At 38.1% G+C, this 15701-nt stretch overlaps 1 protein-coding gene across 1 annotated transcript; it reads left to right on the top strand.

Moving 5' to 3' along the window:
- The first annotated feature begins 1643 nt into the window (after positions 1 to 1643).
- Positions 1644 to 14139, top strand: LOC144660616 (F-box/LRR-repeat protein 2-like). Its single transcript, XM_078521290.1, has 16 exons — positions 1644 to 1793; positions 2953 to 3023; positions 4188 to 4242; positions 4795 to 4869; positions 5003 to 5097; positions 5666 to 5734; positions 5980 to 6075; positions 7022 to 7148; positions 8321 to 8395; positions 8712 to 8842; positions 9288 to 9348; positions 9813 to 9857; positions 10839 to 10895; positions 11957 to 12093; positions 12205 to 12280; positions 13006 to 14139. Exons 1-16 carry the CDS (start codon positions 1719 to 1721, stop codon positions 13111 to 13113), a joined length of 1353 nt encoding a protein of 450 aa, XP_078377416.1. The 5' UTR covers positions 1644 to 1718; the 3' UTR covers positions 13114 to 14139.
- The last annotated feature ends 1562 nt before the right edge of the window (positions 14140 to 15701 follow it).

Below are 15701 nucleotides of genomic sequence, written 5' to 3' on the forward strand. Positions count from 1 at the left end.
GTGTTGTGGGCATGAGGTGTCCCAAAAGTGGTACTTAATGCTAAGGGACGGACCATTATTTTTTTTGGAGGGGGGGGGGGGGGGATGAAAAATATTGAAAAAATTGTTTGCAGGGCCTGGAAAGACAAAATAAATTGTTTGCAAACACGATATGTATAACAAAATATAGTAAGAATTTCGAAAAAAAATGTTTGCAGAGGTGCATAAACTAAAAAAAAACTTTGCAAAGGAAAATTTTTCACCCCCCCCCCCCCTCCAAGAAAATAATGGTCCGTCCCTAAGCCGGTTTTAATAGAATTTATTAAAAAAAAAAATGTCTATCATTTTTTCGAGTAACAGTTTGCGAGTCAATCTTAAAAATTAGGAGTATTGAGACCAAAGGATAGTGAACCTGTGTCTTTTTTTGGCGGAATAACGGATCGGAACCAATTTAATTGTTCATTTTCACTCCAGTTTGCATGCGGTTAGCATTTTGATATTTTGTTGGTAAGGGCAATGCTATGTAGTACTGCCCCAACCAACAAAAACTAACCGCAAGAAAACCGGAGTGAAAATGAACAATTGACTTGGCGCCATTCCATCATTTCGCCGAAAAGAGTCAACCCCTGAAAGGGAAGCAGCAGGAAAAGAAGACAGAGACGAACTGACGCACAGCACAAGCTGCCTAAGAGGGCACGCAATTCGCAACAGGACGCTTATCTTTGAACTGAGTTGCTATTGTGACCTTGCACAAAGAACCGGAAAATCACACTTCAACACACGACTTCGCTGGCACGCGCTGGCTTTCTGACCGGAACTGAAAAACAGAAAGAAAAGAAAACAGAAAAGTATGCAAGTGTAACATTCAATAGTTCTAAAAAAAAAACTCACTCGGCAAACCATAGCCTACAATGGTTTACAGCAGAGTTTGTTCATCGCTGGTTGATGTTTTTTTTAATAGCCGAGACCTTTCATTTTCCATCGTTTACTGAAATAAAGCTGTATGCATTTTTCCATGGCCGAGGAGATTGTAAGATCCGCTTTTGATGGTTTTAGGCCACAGGAATCGTAAAAAAACGACAGACATACAATTTGTCTTAGGGGAAAACACTGTTCGACAAATTTACATGGTTGCCGTGCCCTTCCTTGCCGCAACTCAACCCCCGTGGCCATAAAGATGGGAAAGATGGGACCCTTATTAGTGACAGTTACACAAAGCCAGTCGAGGAATCCCTATGAAAGCGAAAATTTTAGAAACGGGAAGTTCTATTTTTATTAGATTGTAAGATAAAAACGAAGACTCGTAAATGCTAGCTGACACACTTCTGTGAGTTGTGCGAGGAATCGTGGATCGATGCACTCCATTTTTGACGCACGCTTGAACCCCTGTTGTCGTGTTGGTCGGCAGTTTTTGACGGCAATTGCTACGTTTTAAGCTCGAGCGCTGGAAAAAAGACCTTGGCAAATGTATTCTTATGAGACCTTTCAACATATTTTGAATATATTTCGTAAAACAACGCTTTCAGTTTCCGTGGATCTAAACTCATTCAGATTTCATTTGTACCACGCATCAATCACCACGTTTCCCCTCTTCCGGTTTGTTTACCGGAAGTAAGAACATCATTACCCATAAATCTCAACGCGAAGCATCTGGCTCTTGAAAACAAAAAACACAGAGTTCAAGCAACCAGCTCTACCGAAGCTGTGTCGTCGAACTTCGAGAATATCTGCGAAAATTCATGTGCTCTAACCATACCAATCATACAAGCTATAACCACACACACGCTAGAGTTAATTCTAGAAGCAGATTTGAGGTAAGAGTGTGATTTTAGGGGCTGAAGATTTGAGTTTATTCGGCAATGGTGAGCGACTATTCAAACAATAGTGATTTGGTTTCCGTTTCTCGGTGCAAGAGAAATTCAGTTAAATTTTTGGTTGGAGTTTAAGATTATTGTCTTCTTTTGTCCCTTATCCATAGATCGCTTTACGTTGAACAGTTTTTTCATTTTCCTTTTCACCAAACGAATTTCGTGTCTGGCGCATTTCCTGTCCTAGCTTCGTTCTCGAGAAAGCTCGGTTGTTTTGCCATTTAAATGTTTTGTTTTGCCGTGTTTTGTTTTGTGAACAAGGCCGTCGCTTCGGTTGCAATTTACAGGGTGAAAATATTTATCGAAACATTCTTGCTCGGTTGTGCATAAGTTTCATGCCCCCTAGCTTTCAAGGTGCTATAATATTATGGTTCGATTAGCGAGCTTGAAACGTGATGTGTGAATTTGGACGGTGTTGTTATGCGCGCGGCTTGCAATAAATAAATTCTTCCTGATCTAAAAACTTACGGCTTTCGACCCAGAATTAAAACTTATTCTTGAAATTTCACATCATTCGTTGGGCAAATTTGTGTCCATAAATAATATCGAGCAATTCGCCTCGTTAGCAAGTGTTTGCAGTGTTTACCAATTTCTGTTTTGGTAGAATTTCAGACATTCCCAATCTCGAAAACGATATTTTTGTCGTTCATTGTAGAAAGTGCGAATGGAACATATACGAAATATTAGAAACTGAAAATAGTGCCCTTTTGGAGTAAAGGTTAGGCGCTAGGTTGAATGAAATTTGACTTTAATTCGCGCTTGAAAAATATGTCGCCCAACAGTGCTATGCTAAAACTTTCCACACATCTTGTAAATATTTTCAGTGCTAGATTTATACGATTATCTAATTTTACCCGTTTCGACGTGCACTATTGAAAAATAAGTGTTGTTTGTGCTTCATATGCTAGGATTTGCCCTCGTAGAGTGCTGCAGAAAGCTATATAAGCGTTATATTGCGCTGGGGTGATTGCTCGTGTAAACTGGAACGGCGGTCTTTATTGTGAACGAGCGCGAGCTGTCATTGAAAATTCTCAAATGTCTGCACGTTTTGGCTATTGCTAGACAAATAAACCTATTAATATCTCGAATCTTATTTTAATTTCAGCTCTATAATTTCAACACAAATGAGGACCAAGCTTTAATTAACAAGAAACTGCCCAAGGAACTTATTTTAAGGTAAATGTTGGCTTATTTTGCGAACGTGAGTTTGTTGTTTTTTGCTTTGTGTAATTATGCATGCAAAAAGAATTTCACCGTGCCCAAGAGAATTTCGATACGTCCGCGGGTATTAAATGTTCCCTGCACAGCTGACCAGAATGGTTGCCTTAACAATTTGCATAACCTACCTGTAAATATGCATATTCTTTGTAGATAAAGTGGAATTTACGGTATTTTTTTATTATTATCGAATTTAATCACTGGATGTTATTAATTAAACCTGCACTTAATAATATCCATTCGTTATGTCGGGTTTTTTGAAGGTCGTGACATCTTTTAAGGGCTTAAAAGTACTTAAATTGTAAGATGCACCTGACAAAAGCATATTTGCACTCAAAATTATTTCTTATTTATTTTATACACTGTTAATAAAGTTGTTAACAATAAATTATTGTCAGTTATAACTATTCATCGGTTATTAATTGCACATGCGAGACTCCACTACCTGTAATTACCAACACTGGAAGTGAATGAGCCTATATTTGAATTATTGTTTAGTTATTTATTTATTTATTTATTTATTTATTTATTTATTTATTTATTTATTTATTTATTTATTTATTTATTTATTTATTATTTATTTATTTAATAACTGTGATATAAGGGAAAACAAGTTTTTGATGTAAAATTGCTATGGCAAAATCCTGTCACAAAATGTAACATTTCAAATTTGGGCAATAATGTAATATTTCAGGATTTTTGTAATTTGCCATCAAAGACCTGCATTCTGTTGGCCCAACGAACACCATGTACTATACAGTTCACCATGCAACATTTAGTTGAGTTGCTTTTGAGCCAAACTGGCCCAAATAACTGTACCACTGGAGCCTATCCCAAACTGTATAGTTCCATAAATTATCCAAACCTCCCCCACCGAAGGGATTTTTCCTAAAACCCTACTCCTCTGGAAATTCCAATTAAGCTTCATACATTCCCTTCAAGCCTTTGAGACCGCTCACCCCTCACATGTATGTATATTTTAAAGAAATAAGATTATAAATGTCTTGGACTGGGATTGGCATTTTTTGAAAAGCCAGTGTGGGTAACAGTGCGTGCTTTGCACTATCATCTATGGTAAAACATAATGAACATTAATCCACACAAATACTTTCCATTCCTTAGGATTTTTTCATTTCTAGATGTAGTTTCTCTGTGTCGCTGTGCGCAGGTTTCCAAGGTAAGAAATTTCCTATGTCCATGACTAGAACAGAAAATTGAATAATTTACCGCTTGCCCTTCTCACAGGACAGGCAACTCTCAAATTTTGCTTGCCAAGTCTTGTGTCTTTATAAGGAGTTTACTTTGTGGCTTAGAATCAGGAATGATTTACGTGTAGCAATTCTGCACAGTGAGGTTGTCAGCTTCCCTAAATCTTTGCCCATCAAGCAAGTGAAAGGGGAGGGGAGGGCAGGAAGGTTATCTGTCTGTAGAAGGCCAGGGGGGTTTTTGAATTTTAATTGAAGGGGAGTCGGGGTTTTTTTGGGGGGGGGAAATTATTTTTTTTTTTGGTTTTTTTTTTTTTTTTTTTTTTTTTTTTTAAAAAATGGGGTTTTTTTTTTTTTTTGGTAAAATTTTTTTTTTTTTTTTTTTTTGGGGGGAAATTTTTTTTTTTTTTTTTTTTTTTTCTTTTATATTCCATCCCCCCCCCCCCCCCCCCCCCCCTTTTTCCCCCCGGGGGTACGCATAGATTGATTGAAATAAGTGCTAACTATATTTTTATTTGTTATAGCTTTGGAATGTGTTGGCTCTGGACGGAAGCAACTGGCAAAGGGTGGATTTGTTTGATTTTCAAACTGACATAGAGGTATAATTTTTTTTATTTTTTCATATCAAGATATTTTTATATATTTGTCAGTAAACACCATTTTCTTTTAAATAACACTGTAACAGTGCACAAGCCCTGCATCTAGTGATAGAACCTTGAATTGACTTTGTAGGAGATTGTAGTGCTTAACTTGTCAAGAAGATGTGTAGGCTTTCTCAGGAGTTTGAGTTTAAGAGGATGCAAGAGTGTAGGAGATGGGGCTTTAAGGTAATGCCTGGAGCTTACAATTACTTTGTAATAATTAATTGTTGAGTGCTGTATTGCATTGGATATGTTGTGGTTCCGATCAATTTTATCCTTGGTTCAAATTTTATTTTCAGGACTTTGTTTTTGGGTATCCTTCTCTTTTCCTTGGTATTGTATGATATCATAATGAGTTTAAAACAAAGGAAAATAGAATTTGAACCAAGGATAAAATTGAACCACAACAGATATACGTCCATGAAAAATTTGAAACTTTCCATTAACACTTAGAGTAGGAACTTGTACATATGTATCTTACAAGACCATAGGCAGGATTGTACATGGGTGGGTGCGAGCACTGGAGGCGTCTAGATAGGTGGGACTGTCAATTAAGTCGCATAGGTGGTCCATACAGACTCGTCACCCCCCCCCCCCCTCCTCTTGCCTACGTACAGCCCTGATCTTAGCCCAATTTAAGTCACTATTATATATGTACATGTACTTGAATTAAAAGCTGTAAACTGTGGAAGTCTGTGGAAGCAGCATTAAATAAAGCCTCTTTTAATAACTTTTGCTGTTCTGATCATTTTAGGATATTTGCTCAGCAGTGTAAAAATATTGAAGAATTAACTTTAGATGGATGTAAAAGAATTTCAGATAGGTATGGTTTGTTATTGAAAGTTTTGTAACACTCTCCTTTAATTATATTAATATTCAAATTAAAAGTTACTTTAAAAGATTTCTGGATTAGCAGCTGTTAGTACATGCCGTTGTATTTGTATGGGAAGTTTTTTTAATCACAATCACTTACAGTGTACAGTACATGTACTGTACGTAGATATTGCATGGTGTGGCTACTGTTAAAACATAATGGGTATAAATCAGTCTGTTTTCTTTGTTTTTCAGCACTGCTATTAGTCTTAGTAACTATAGTGGACGACTCAAGCATTTAGATGTGTCATCTTGTCATCAAGTCACAGATAACTCTCTTAGCGCTTTAAGGTAAGTTATTTTTGTCAAGATCTCAGAGCTGTTAAAAAATCTTTAGTAAATCAGTGTGTTCCTTTTCAGTTTTGTCCAATAAAATGAACATGTTTAACCTCTTGTTTTACATTTCTAAAAAAAAACAAAACAAAAACAAAATGCCCATCCAAGTTCGGCATCAGGTCGGGGCTGATCCTGGTTTCTGTAGCATGTACAACCCTCCAAGTTTATTTTCTGCCTTAGTGGCCATTTGGCCACCGACTGCTCAGGTTTGGTCGCCAGTAAAAAAAAATTTAGTCGCCAAATTAAGCTCACGCTTTCAATCCTTCTTCTCAATTTTAGTCGCCAGGCTGCGACTTTGGTTCCAATTTAGTCGCCAGCTCCAAAATTTTAGTCGCCATGGCGACTAAAATGGTCTTAACTTGGAGGGTTGATGTAGAATTAGTTCTCTCCATAAATGGATTGATATTCCATCAGAAGCCCCCATCCCCCCTCTCAGAATTTTGTGATGCTACCCAAACAATGAACATGTACCCCTCTTTACGTGTACATATGTATTAATTAATAACTTTTGCTATCCGGTATTTATTGGTAACAACAGTCAGTTTGACATGTCTTTTGTATTGTTTGTTTGTTTATTTGTAAGCAGGTCTGATGCTAAGTGGGCATCATTTTACAGTTTTATTTAGGGGTGTCAAATAGTAATTGTGAGACTTTGGAAGATGGCGAGACTGATATCTTTTCTGCGAGCCTGAGACCTTTTTAGCCTTGCAAAAGCAATCAAGATCTGATAAGGGGTCAGAGAAAAATTTGAGACCCCAAGAACCCTTAACATTTGGATAAAATTTTTGGAGACATGCATCTTTTAAAGGACCATTCACCACCTCTTTATAATTATTTAATATTTACCCATTTCTTAGTACATGTACATACATTGACATTTTATTTACATTTTGTGTTTTAGTAAAGGCTGCACAAAGCTCCAATATATAAATGTATCCTGGTGCAGTCAAGTATCTTCACATGGTCTCAAGTTACTGGCCCAAGGCTGTCACAACTTACTTGTGTTTATAGCAAAAGGATGCTCTTTGGTGAGTAATAGGATGCAAGTGACCTGGACTGTGTATTGCATCCAGGGTTTTCTACCTAGAACATAACTCGGCTTCTCTAGAGCTGAAAGTATAGTCATCACTGTACATGTACCTACAGTGTAAATAAAAGGTAAGGTAAAGTCTGTGTCCGAGCCATGAGGCTCATACAGCCGGAGCTTATCCCGGTTTCCGTAGCATTAAGCGACTAGGAGTATTGCCATTCCCCCCTGGATGGGATGCTAGTCCATCGCAGGGTTACCCCCCAGCAGTAAATTCGCCAGTACCCATTTGTACACCTGGGTGGAGAGAGGCACTGTGAAAGTTAAGTGTCTTGCCCAAGAACACAACGCAGCGCCCCGGCCAGGCCTCGAACCCGGGTGCGCTAACCATTAGGCCACCGCGCCTCCCAACAGTGTAGATACAACACATTTTTGTGCTTGAAAAAGGGCCATCTTTACCAGGTATGTGCTACACTTGTAGGTCTGTGTTTTTTGTTTTGGCTAATAATAGTCATTTCTATTTAGCATTGCCTTGTACATGTACTGTTAGTTCTTGTACAATGTCGTGTGACAAATCAAAACACTTGATGCAAACATCCTTCATTGCGTGATCCTCTGTGTTATTTTTAAATGGCTATATATACTTATTTTAATTATTATTTACAATTTTGCACTTGCCACAACATTAAGTAGCAGATAAAATATGAGCGGGAGATCTGTATGTGCGTTTACAATGGCGAGCCGCCCATACAGATCGGACGCGAATATTTTATTCTACTTGTGAAATGAAAACAATAAATTGAATGCAAAGTATTATTATGCGAATCAGTAGATATCTGTATCAAAAGTTAATGAATACTAATTAGCTGAGCAGGAGTTTGTATCAAAAGTTAATTCTATTGATTGATTTGTATGGGGGTTTACAGCTGTGTACATGTGATCTGAATACTGTGCTGGGATTGGTTTGCACCCTCATGAATTATTAATGAATTTTACAAGTAATATTATTACATGTGGGACCTTGACATTCCGAAAGCTCAATAATAATGCTGAGTGAAAAGCTCATGGAAACTTGAACAGAGATCAAATCTGATGCTCATTACAATCACATACATGGATTGTACAAATGTAGCTTATTGAGCAGATTCAAATTATGATGTTTTTCTTATGCAGATAACAGATGAAGGAATTTATCACCTGACAAAACAATGCACTAAAATTCATACAATGAACCTACACAGCTGTGAGGTAACTGATTCTCAGATATTTTGGTTAAATTGTAAAATTATGGCACATGTACCAACTACAGGTACAATGTACAATTTCAATCTGTAAAAGATAAAATATTATATCATAAAAAAGCAGTTATGGTGTATCAGCGCAGCATGTAGTTTACAATGTGGCCCTTGAATAACTTTTCCATCAAGTGGAGGGTAATGCCGTCTGAATTGATTCCAAAAAATTGGGTAGGCCTTTTCTTACTTTCTTACATATTGGCATGCCATACATTTTATAATCTCCTAACATTTCTTTAATTTTTTGTGTATGTAATTCCTTCTTTTAGAACATAAAGGATGCAGCAATGAAGGCAGTCAGTGAGCACTGTAGGGAGATCTCGTTTCTTTGTGTATCAGGATGTATACAGCTGACAGACTTAGCACTTCAATTTCTGGGAAGCAGAAGTCACGAACTAAGGTACATACATGTAAATGTAACAGGGTTCCAGAATATAGGTAGTGTCAACAAAGAATTCCAACAGGTCAATTAATACCTGCATCAGATCATCAAAAGTTTTCTAAAGTATTTTTTTTTGTTGGTCAGGTAGCTGACAATGTAAGATTTTTAACTTAGGACCCCCATTTCCCCTAACAAACCAAAGTGTATAATGTACATTTGTGATAACCAAAAGCAAATATCAATTTCCTTGATGAAGCACCTGCACATTTAACTTGAAACTAGATTGTCCATGTAAGGTACATTGTGGACTTTTCCCTCAAGTCAATTTGTATCCACATCTGGCCATCTCTTTGCATAGCTAATCTGCCAGTGGACATTTTGGCACAGTCATATTACTTTTCAAAACAAATTAAAGTTAATTGTTGATAGTAAAGTCGTCACCTTTCTCTCTCTTTTGCTGCAGAACTTTGGAAGCTGCACAGTGTTCACAGTTTACAGACGCAGGATTTCAAGCTCTTTGTAGGGTAAGAATTAAGTATAATAAAGATGATCATGGTGGTTGTTTTTTGTATGCATAGTTTATTCAAACAAGTTTCTAATGAGTTGTGTTTGATCAGTCAATCTCTGAAGTGTGGTACAGAGTTGATAATTATGTTGCAGGTTTTAGATTTTTTTTTTTTCACAAACTGTCTGTTACCATGGCAAGCATTATATTGCTGGGTTGCAACCTCGTGACAAGGCGGCCGTGTTGTTGGACAAAATAATAAAAAAAAATTTCACAGAATTTGCATGATGAAAGAGTTTAGTTCCCAGCGGAGTGAAACGCTTTGTTCTTGTCCACCAGCATGGCTGCCGTGACGTCAGCTGCAATCTAACAATACAATGTACTTTATGCTGTATGTAAAAGCTAATGTTCTATGGCTATTAACAAACTGGTAAACCATGCATAAAATGTATCTTATCAGTGGTACGGTGTCCCTATTTTCAGGGTTGTAATAATCTTCAACGTATGGACTTGGAAGAATGTGTTCTGGTGAGCTAGCTGTCTTTCTTGTTTAATACTAATAGTCATGTCTTGCTCAAGCATCAGATTCAGAGACTTTTAAGTTAATAATAAAAGAATTCAAACAAGGAAAATGAAAGAGTCAGATTCACACTATAGTCTTACAACTTTCACTGAAAGGAAGTTGAAAAGCCTTTCGCACACTACTAGTAGTTGATGTGTAACTTAGATCGAGTGTAGTGTGATTTAAAAGAAAATTGATAAAAAAGGTTGGACATGCCCACCCCTTTGTGTCCCATTGTGGGAGGTTATGGTCATGTCTTTCTGGATTCTTAACTTGCTTTAAAGGAGAAGTTCACTCCAGATTGGCCATTTATTTTCTTAACGCCAATAAAAAGTTTATACAAAGATATGTTATTCACCAAAATTTCAGCCTCCAACGTGCGAAATCTTTCCCAAAACTCGATAACTGAACGCCGCCATCTTGGAGCTGGTAATGTATGCATGACGTCAAAGAGCTCAGCCAGAAGTTTGGCGGGAATATGGAAATACTCGAAACTCCTTGTTTCTTCGTAGTGGCTTTTGTTTCTCAAAATGCCTGTTTGTGCATCTCCGTTTCGCTCAAACAGAGCTCCAAGAAATACAAAAAACAAGGAGTTTCGACTATTAAAATTTTCCCGCCAGAATTCAGGCTGAGCTCTTTGATGTCAGGCATACATTATTAGCTCCAAGATGGCGGCGTTCAGTTGTCGGGTTTTGGGAAAGATTTCGTAGGGTTACAGCGAACGTTGGAGGCTGAAATTTTGGTGAATAACATATCTTTGTGTAAACTTTTTATCGCCGTGAAGAAAATAAATGGCCATTCTGGAGTGAACTTCTCCTTTAATTGTCACAAAGAGCATGTTTATCTGTTATCTGATTTTGAATCGTTCTTCTCTCTCCAGTCTCCCTACAAGTCATTACCTTGAACGCTAAGTTAATGTTCTCAAATAATGTTTTCTTTCCCATTAGATTACAGATTCAACTTTAAATCACTTATCACTGTGGTGTTCTGGATTAGAGAAACTTGTAAGTGCACCTTAGCTTCAGGCCTGTTAGGTTTTCCTGCCAGGCTACATAAAGGGGCAGTGTCAGTAATGTTTAGTGCTATCCAATGACGGCGTTGGATTTAATTGGAAATCCACTAAATAGTGCCCTGGCCTTGCTAAAATGCACTGTACTAGTAATGAAATTGTTAAAAAGTGGTATGGTTATGGACTGGTAGGAAAGAAGTGGCCTAAAACTTGAAAAAGTCAGGCTGAAGTTTTCGAGTTTGACAGTGTAAATACATGTAGGAAAAAACCACATAAAACCATTAATTATAGTTCATTTGCATCATGGAGAATAAATTCATGCCTTTCTTTTATTGTTCACAGGTTGTTCTGTTAATCAGTGAATGCACCCTTATAATTCTACTAGCACAGTTTACAGAAAAACGTAGTAGACTTCTCGTGACACTGTCCCTTTAAATAAATACTGAAATATTAAAAATGTAAGGACAGCTGCCTGACTGGTCGTGTCACATCAGTTTTTAAAAAGACACCTACATGTAACTGGTGAGAAATTCTTTGAACACAATAAGAAGAAATAACCGCACCTTTGCTTGACTACCCGTAAGCATACCAGTTACAAGTTCAAAACCAAATACTACTCGGGTACTAGGGGTAGGTGTTATTGCTGAATGTTAGTCCAGTGTATTGCCCATAAGGTGAATTCAGAAACTTACGTTTTCAAGTGCACATGGGACAGTGACAGGTTTTAACCCCTTATGGGTCCTGACAAAGTGTGTTGTATTTCCAAGGCAGGTTGCTTCAACAGTTTTCAGTACACTTTTGGCCTTTCTGGCTGGAGAGAGTGTCTTGCTTAAAAAACTGCCCTGGGAATGCTCGTGTCATTGTTGAACAATTTCTCCTTCATTATCACAAAATGTATAGTGTCCTAGCCAGAACTCAGAACAAGCCTGCGTACAGCTGTTTCCTATTGCCTCCCTTTTCTGCTTGAAGAATAGAAAAGGGCTGCACACTCTTGCCTCTCAGAACTTGACCTTCTGGATTGTTAAGCCACTAAACTTTATTTATTTTTGTCTTCAGAGTCTTTCACATTGCGAGTTAATCACAGATGAAGGGATCAGGCAGCTAGGTGGCAGCCCATGCGCAGTGGATCACATTGAGGTCCTGGAACTGGATAACTGCCCTCTGATTACGGACAATGCCTTAGACTACTTAATGTAAGCCTGCATTGACATGTCGTTCGTAACTACTATGTAGAATTTTTAAATCCTGTTAAATGCTTGTCATTTCCAAGTGAAAGCATTTTCCCTTCTTTGTCTTTAATGTAGAAACTGCCAGCAACTGAAAAGAATAGAACTTTACGATTGCCAACTGATCACAAGAGCAGGGATAAGAAAACTCAAGGTGAGTATTAAACTACGGTGGAAATATTGCTGATGAATAATGCAGCAAACAGTATTAACTAGGGTAAATGCACGTGGTTCCTTGTACTTTTATTGTCTATGTGGTGACCTGTATCAGTTCCTTTAATTACATCTAAAACCCAGTACCTGATAGCAGTTACAGTACATAAAGGACGAAGGATAACCCGATTACGTTCTTGAGGGGGGGGGGGGGGGGCGTTCTTGTGCCAAAAAAATCAGACCACGATGGTGATGATGGTATAACTTATACCGAAATATTACAATTTATTTATCACGATCTTCATTTGTGGTCTGATTTTTTTGGACACAATGAACGTATTCGGTATATCAGTCGTCCTTTAATTACATCTAAAGTTCTGTACGTCGTTTCAACTTCCAGAAAACTTTTTATTTCGGAAATTGTGTAGTACATATACTTACAAAAGTTCTTCTCTGTTCGTGGGTGAAACAGAACGCATAAAACATCGTCATTTCTTCTTCTTCCAGTTTATTTGAAGACAATCTCGCGATTTTTGTTGAAAACGGAAATGATAATGGTGACATCCATCTTTTTTTAATCTTTTAACCTTAATCGGCTGATTGTGAAAAAATAAATCCTTGCCATTATCCAAAGTCTTCTCAGACTGTTTTTTTTCTAGCAAATTAATAAAAAGCACCGTTCTGTAAAGCAACAAAGGTGTCATGAAACTATACCTTTTTTTGCAGGCTCATTTGCCGGACCTCAAAGTACACGCATACTTCGCCCCTGTCACCCCTCCCCCGAGTGTTGGCGGTGGACGACAGAGGATGTGCCGTTGCTGTGTAGTGTTATAGTATTGTTAGTATTAATTTTAAGTCAGTTGAAAAATTCGAGCACTTATCTTGTTAAACAGACATAACCCTCGTACTTAATACATGATTCCGGTGAACAGGCTCCTTAGCGAGGGGGGGGGGAGGGTTGCAAGAGAGGGGAGGAGGGGACAAAATCGACGAGCCAAACGAGAATACAGAAGACTCGTTTCGAAAAAGCTCTCGGCTCTTCGACTTTTTTCGGCTCTCGGCGCTCACCATTTTTTGGAGCCCCATACCCTACTAGAGAGCGTGTTCACACGATAGGTTACTCACTTCGTTAATTTGTGTTTTAAAAAACAAGTCGCTACGTTAGACTGAGCAGATTCATATCTTTGTCTTAACTAATGCGATATACCTGCATAACACAAAAAGATTTTAATATACTACGAATGTTTTATCTAATCAGTGATCCTGTAAGTCCAAATTCAATGGGTAAAATTTAAACGAATTTTGTCCGTGGAACTTTAATGGAACCAAGCAATTTGGGGCAGAAGTAACACTGAAGTATGGGGGGGGGGGGGTTTCTGTAAGCACGCTTGAAAAGTTGGTTTTGTAGTCTGTTTTTTTTCCTCTGTTTCTTTCTTACAAAATGTTGTTACATTTTATTACCGTTATTTTATTGAAATCATTGCCAAATTGAATGTAAATACCACAATAATTATAACCGCTTAAAAAATGTAAAATTAATGGTAGGGTTTGGTTCTGTAATACAATTTTCTCAATGACATTTAGTTAAAGTAGTGATTTTATGGCGACTTTGTTTATAGTGTTAATATTAACAGCCATTTTATTGTACATAGAGCAGAGCTAGTCTCGTAATTATCTAGTAATTTATTTAATTTTCAAGTTAAATGACCATGTCACAAGCTAACGGTCCGGTTGCTGGGTCCTAAGGGTTCATGTTTTTCATTGTAAGTTGTATTTTTTCTTGCTGTTTGTGTTGGTGCAGAGAAAATTTTATCTTCACTGTCAGGGTGATTATATTATAAAACAGAATTTTTTTGTAAACGTCTAAAATCCTATTTTTAGTTACCTGCGCCATTACCTGCCTCGTCCCCAGGCGCCGATCGTATGGCGGTAAGGCGAAAAAACAGGGAGCGCGGGGGTTGATGGTTAGGTTGCGGGCCGATCAGGCCCACAACGCAAAGCGAACCTTGCACGTCAGTCCCACACCCCAAGCGAACCGTGCACGATCAAAGAAGAGGACGCCTGGGGACGAGGCAGCGCTATGACTTGGAACACAAAACGTCGAAGCCGTAATAAGAGGGGTTAAGGGGGACGGGCTGCTCCAATATGGGTTTTGTACATACAGCTTTAATCGGCTCATTCTCCTTAGGTCATTTTCTTCTATTTTCCCTCCTCTCCTCCTTGTCTTTTTTTTTGTATGGTATCTACCTTCTTCTCACCCCACTATATTAAGTGCAATTGTTGTACACTTGATCAATGTCGAAAATCTTGACTTGTCGTTAAGTCGTCACGCAACACATCTACCCACAAGTGGAGCGAGGCGTTGCGTGACAATTCAAATAGCTAGAGGTGACATTACAGGGCGAGTAGCTGTTGGCTGGCTGTAAAATGCTGGAATAGCTTTTCGCGCTCTTTTTGGGTGACTGTTGTATTTTACAAACAAGCTGCTGTCTGGCAACCGAACGTCACGTGGTATGGTCTGTGACCATGATCAACCCCAATCCCCTGCCGGTCAGGAAGAGTCTTGTGTTGAAGTAGCTTTGAATACTCTCGTTTTGTTTCCAGCATTTAATGCGAGCTCAACAAGAAGAGCTTCTGTACGGTTAAAACCGTGTACACCCGTTTTCTGCAATTGCTTTGCAAATGTCAACTTTTAATAACAGGAACTCTTGATAAGTTTTATGACAGCCAAAGGTAAAACATTACATTGTATCTCTGTTTTGCGGTTATTTTATAGATATAAGTTTTCTTGTAGGACATAACAGCTGTTACTTGACCCATCGTCAAGTGAATGCTTTTAATTTTGATTGTAAATGCGGGAATTTAAAGATAAAAATAAAATAAAGTAAGAACGTTCTTTGTATGTTTTTATGCCTTTTTCTGTGCCCTCGTTCGCAATTTGCTATGTAATGGAGCTCAAACCCCAGCATAATTTCCTGCCCCAGCTCACGCGCACACTCAAAATAAAGAAAAGAGAAATTGACTTTCAACGTATTTTATTACAACACGTATATGAATATATTTGCACTTCTACAAAAGCTACCAAATGTACTTTATTTGCTCATGTACATCACATGCTACCAAATTTACGTTACTTTGAAATTTGCTCACAGCAAGTTATAAAACTTGTATGATATCTCATTCGATATGCTTAGACTCCCTTCTGGGAAAAGGTATGGAAAAATGCTGACTCGTCCCCAATCGTTTCTTATGCAAAAAGTTGCAAGACCATGGTTCGGTGTTTAGTTACATCCAGTCTTCCTGGACTCAAGATGGACTCAAAAGACAACTGGGGACAAGTCAGTGGGAAGATGAGTTTTCTGTCGGCCAGTTTCTCTCGCCGACTGCTCCTTTCGTCTTCCACCTTCCCCATAAGAGAGACT

Source organism: Oculina patagonica, chromosome 7 (assembly GCF_052425735.1).
Source record: "Oculina patagonica isolate OP01 chromosome 7, crgOcupat, whole genome shotgun sequence".
In the NCBI taxonomy this organism is placed as follows: domain Eukaryota; kingdom Metazoa; phylum Cnidaria; class Anthozoa; order Scleractinia; family Oculinidae; genus Oculina; species Oculina patagonica.

What these genes read in the sequence shown, in the direction of transcription:
- LOC144660616 (XM_078521290.1), top strand. Translation starts at nt 1,719, where the DNA reads ATGTGCTCTAACCATACCAATCATACAAGCTATAACCACACACACGCT. An exon ending in GCTGTGCGCAGGTTTCCAAG is followed by an intron (nt 4,243 to 4,794) that starts GTAAGAAATTTC and finishes TATTTGTTATAG; the next exon opens with CTTTGGAATGTGTTGGCTCT. An exon ending in CAGGGATAAGAAAACTCAAG is followed by an intron (nt 12,281 to 13,005) that starts GTGAGTATTAAA and finishes CTTTTTTTGCAG; the next exon opens with GCTCATTTGCCGGACCTCAA.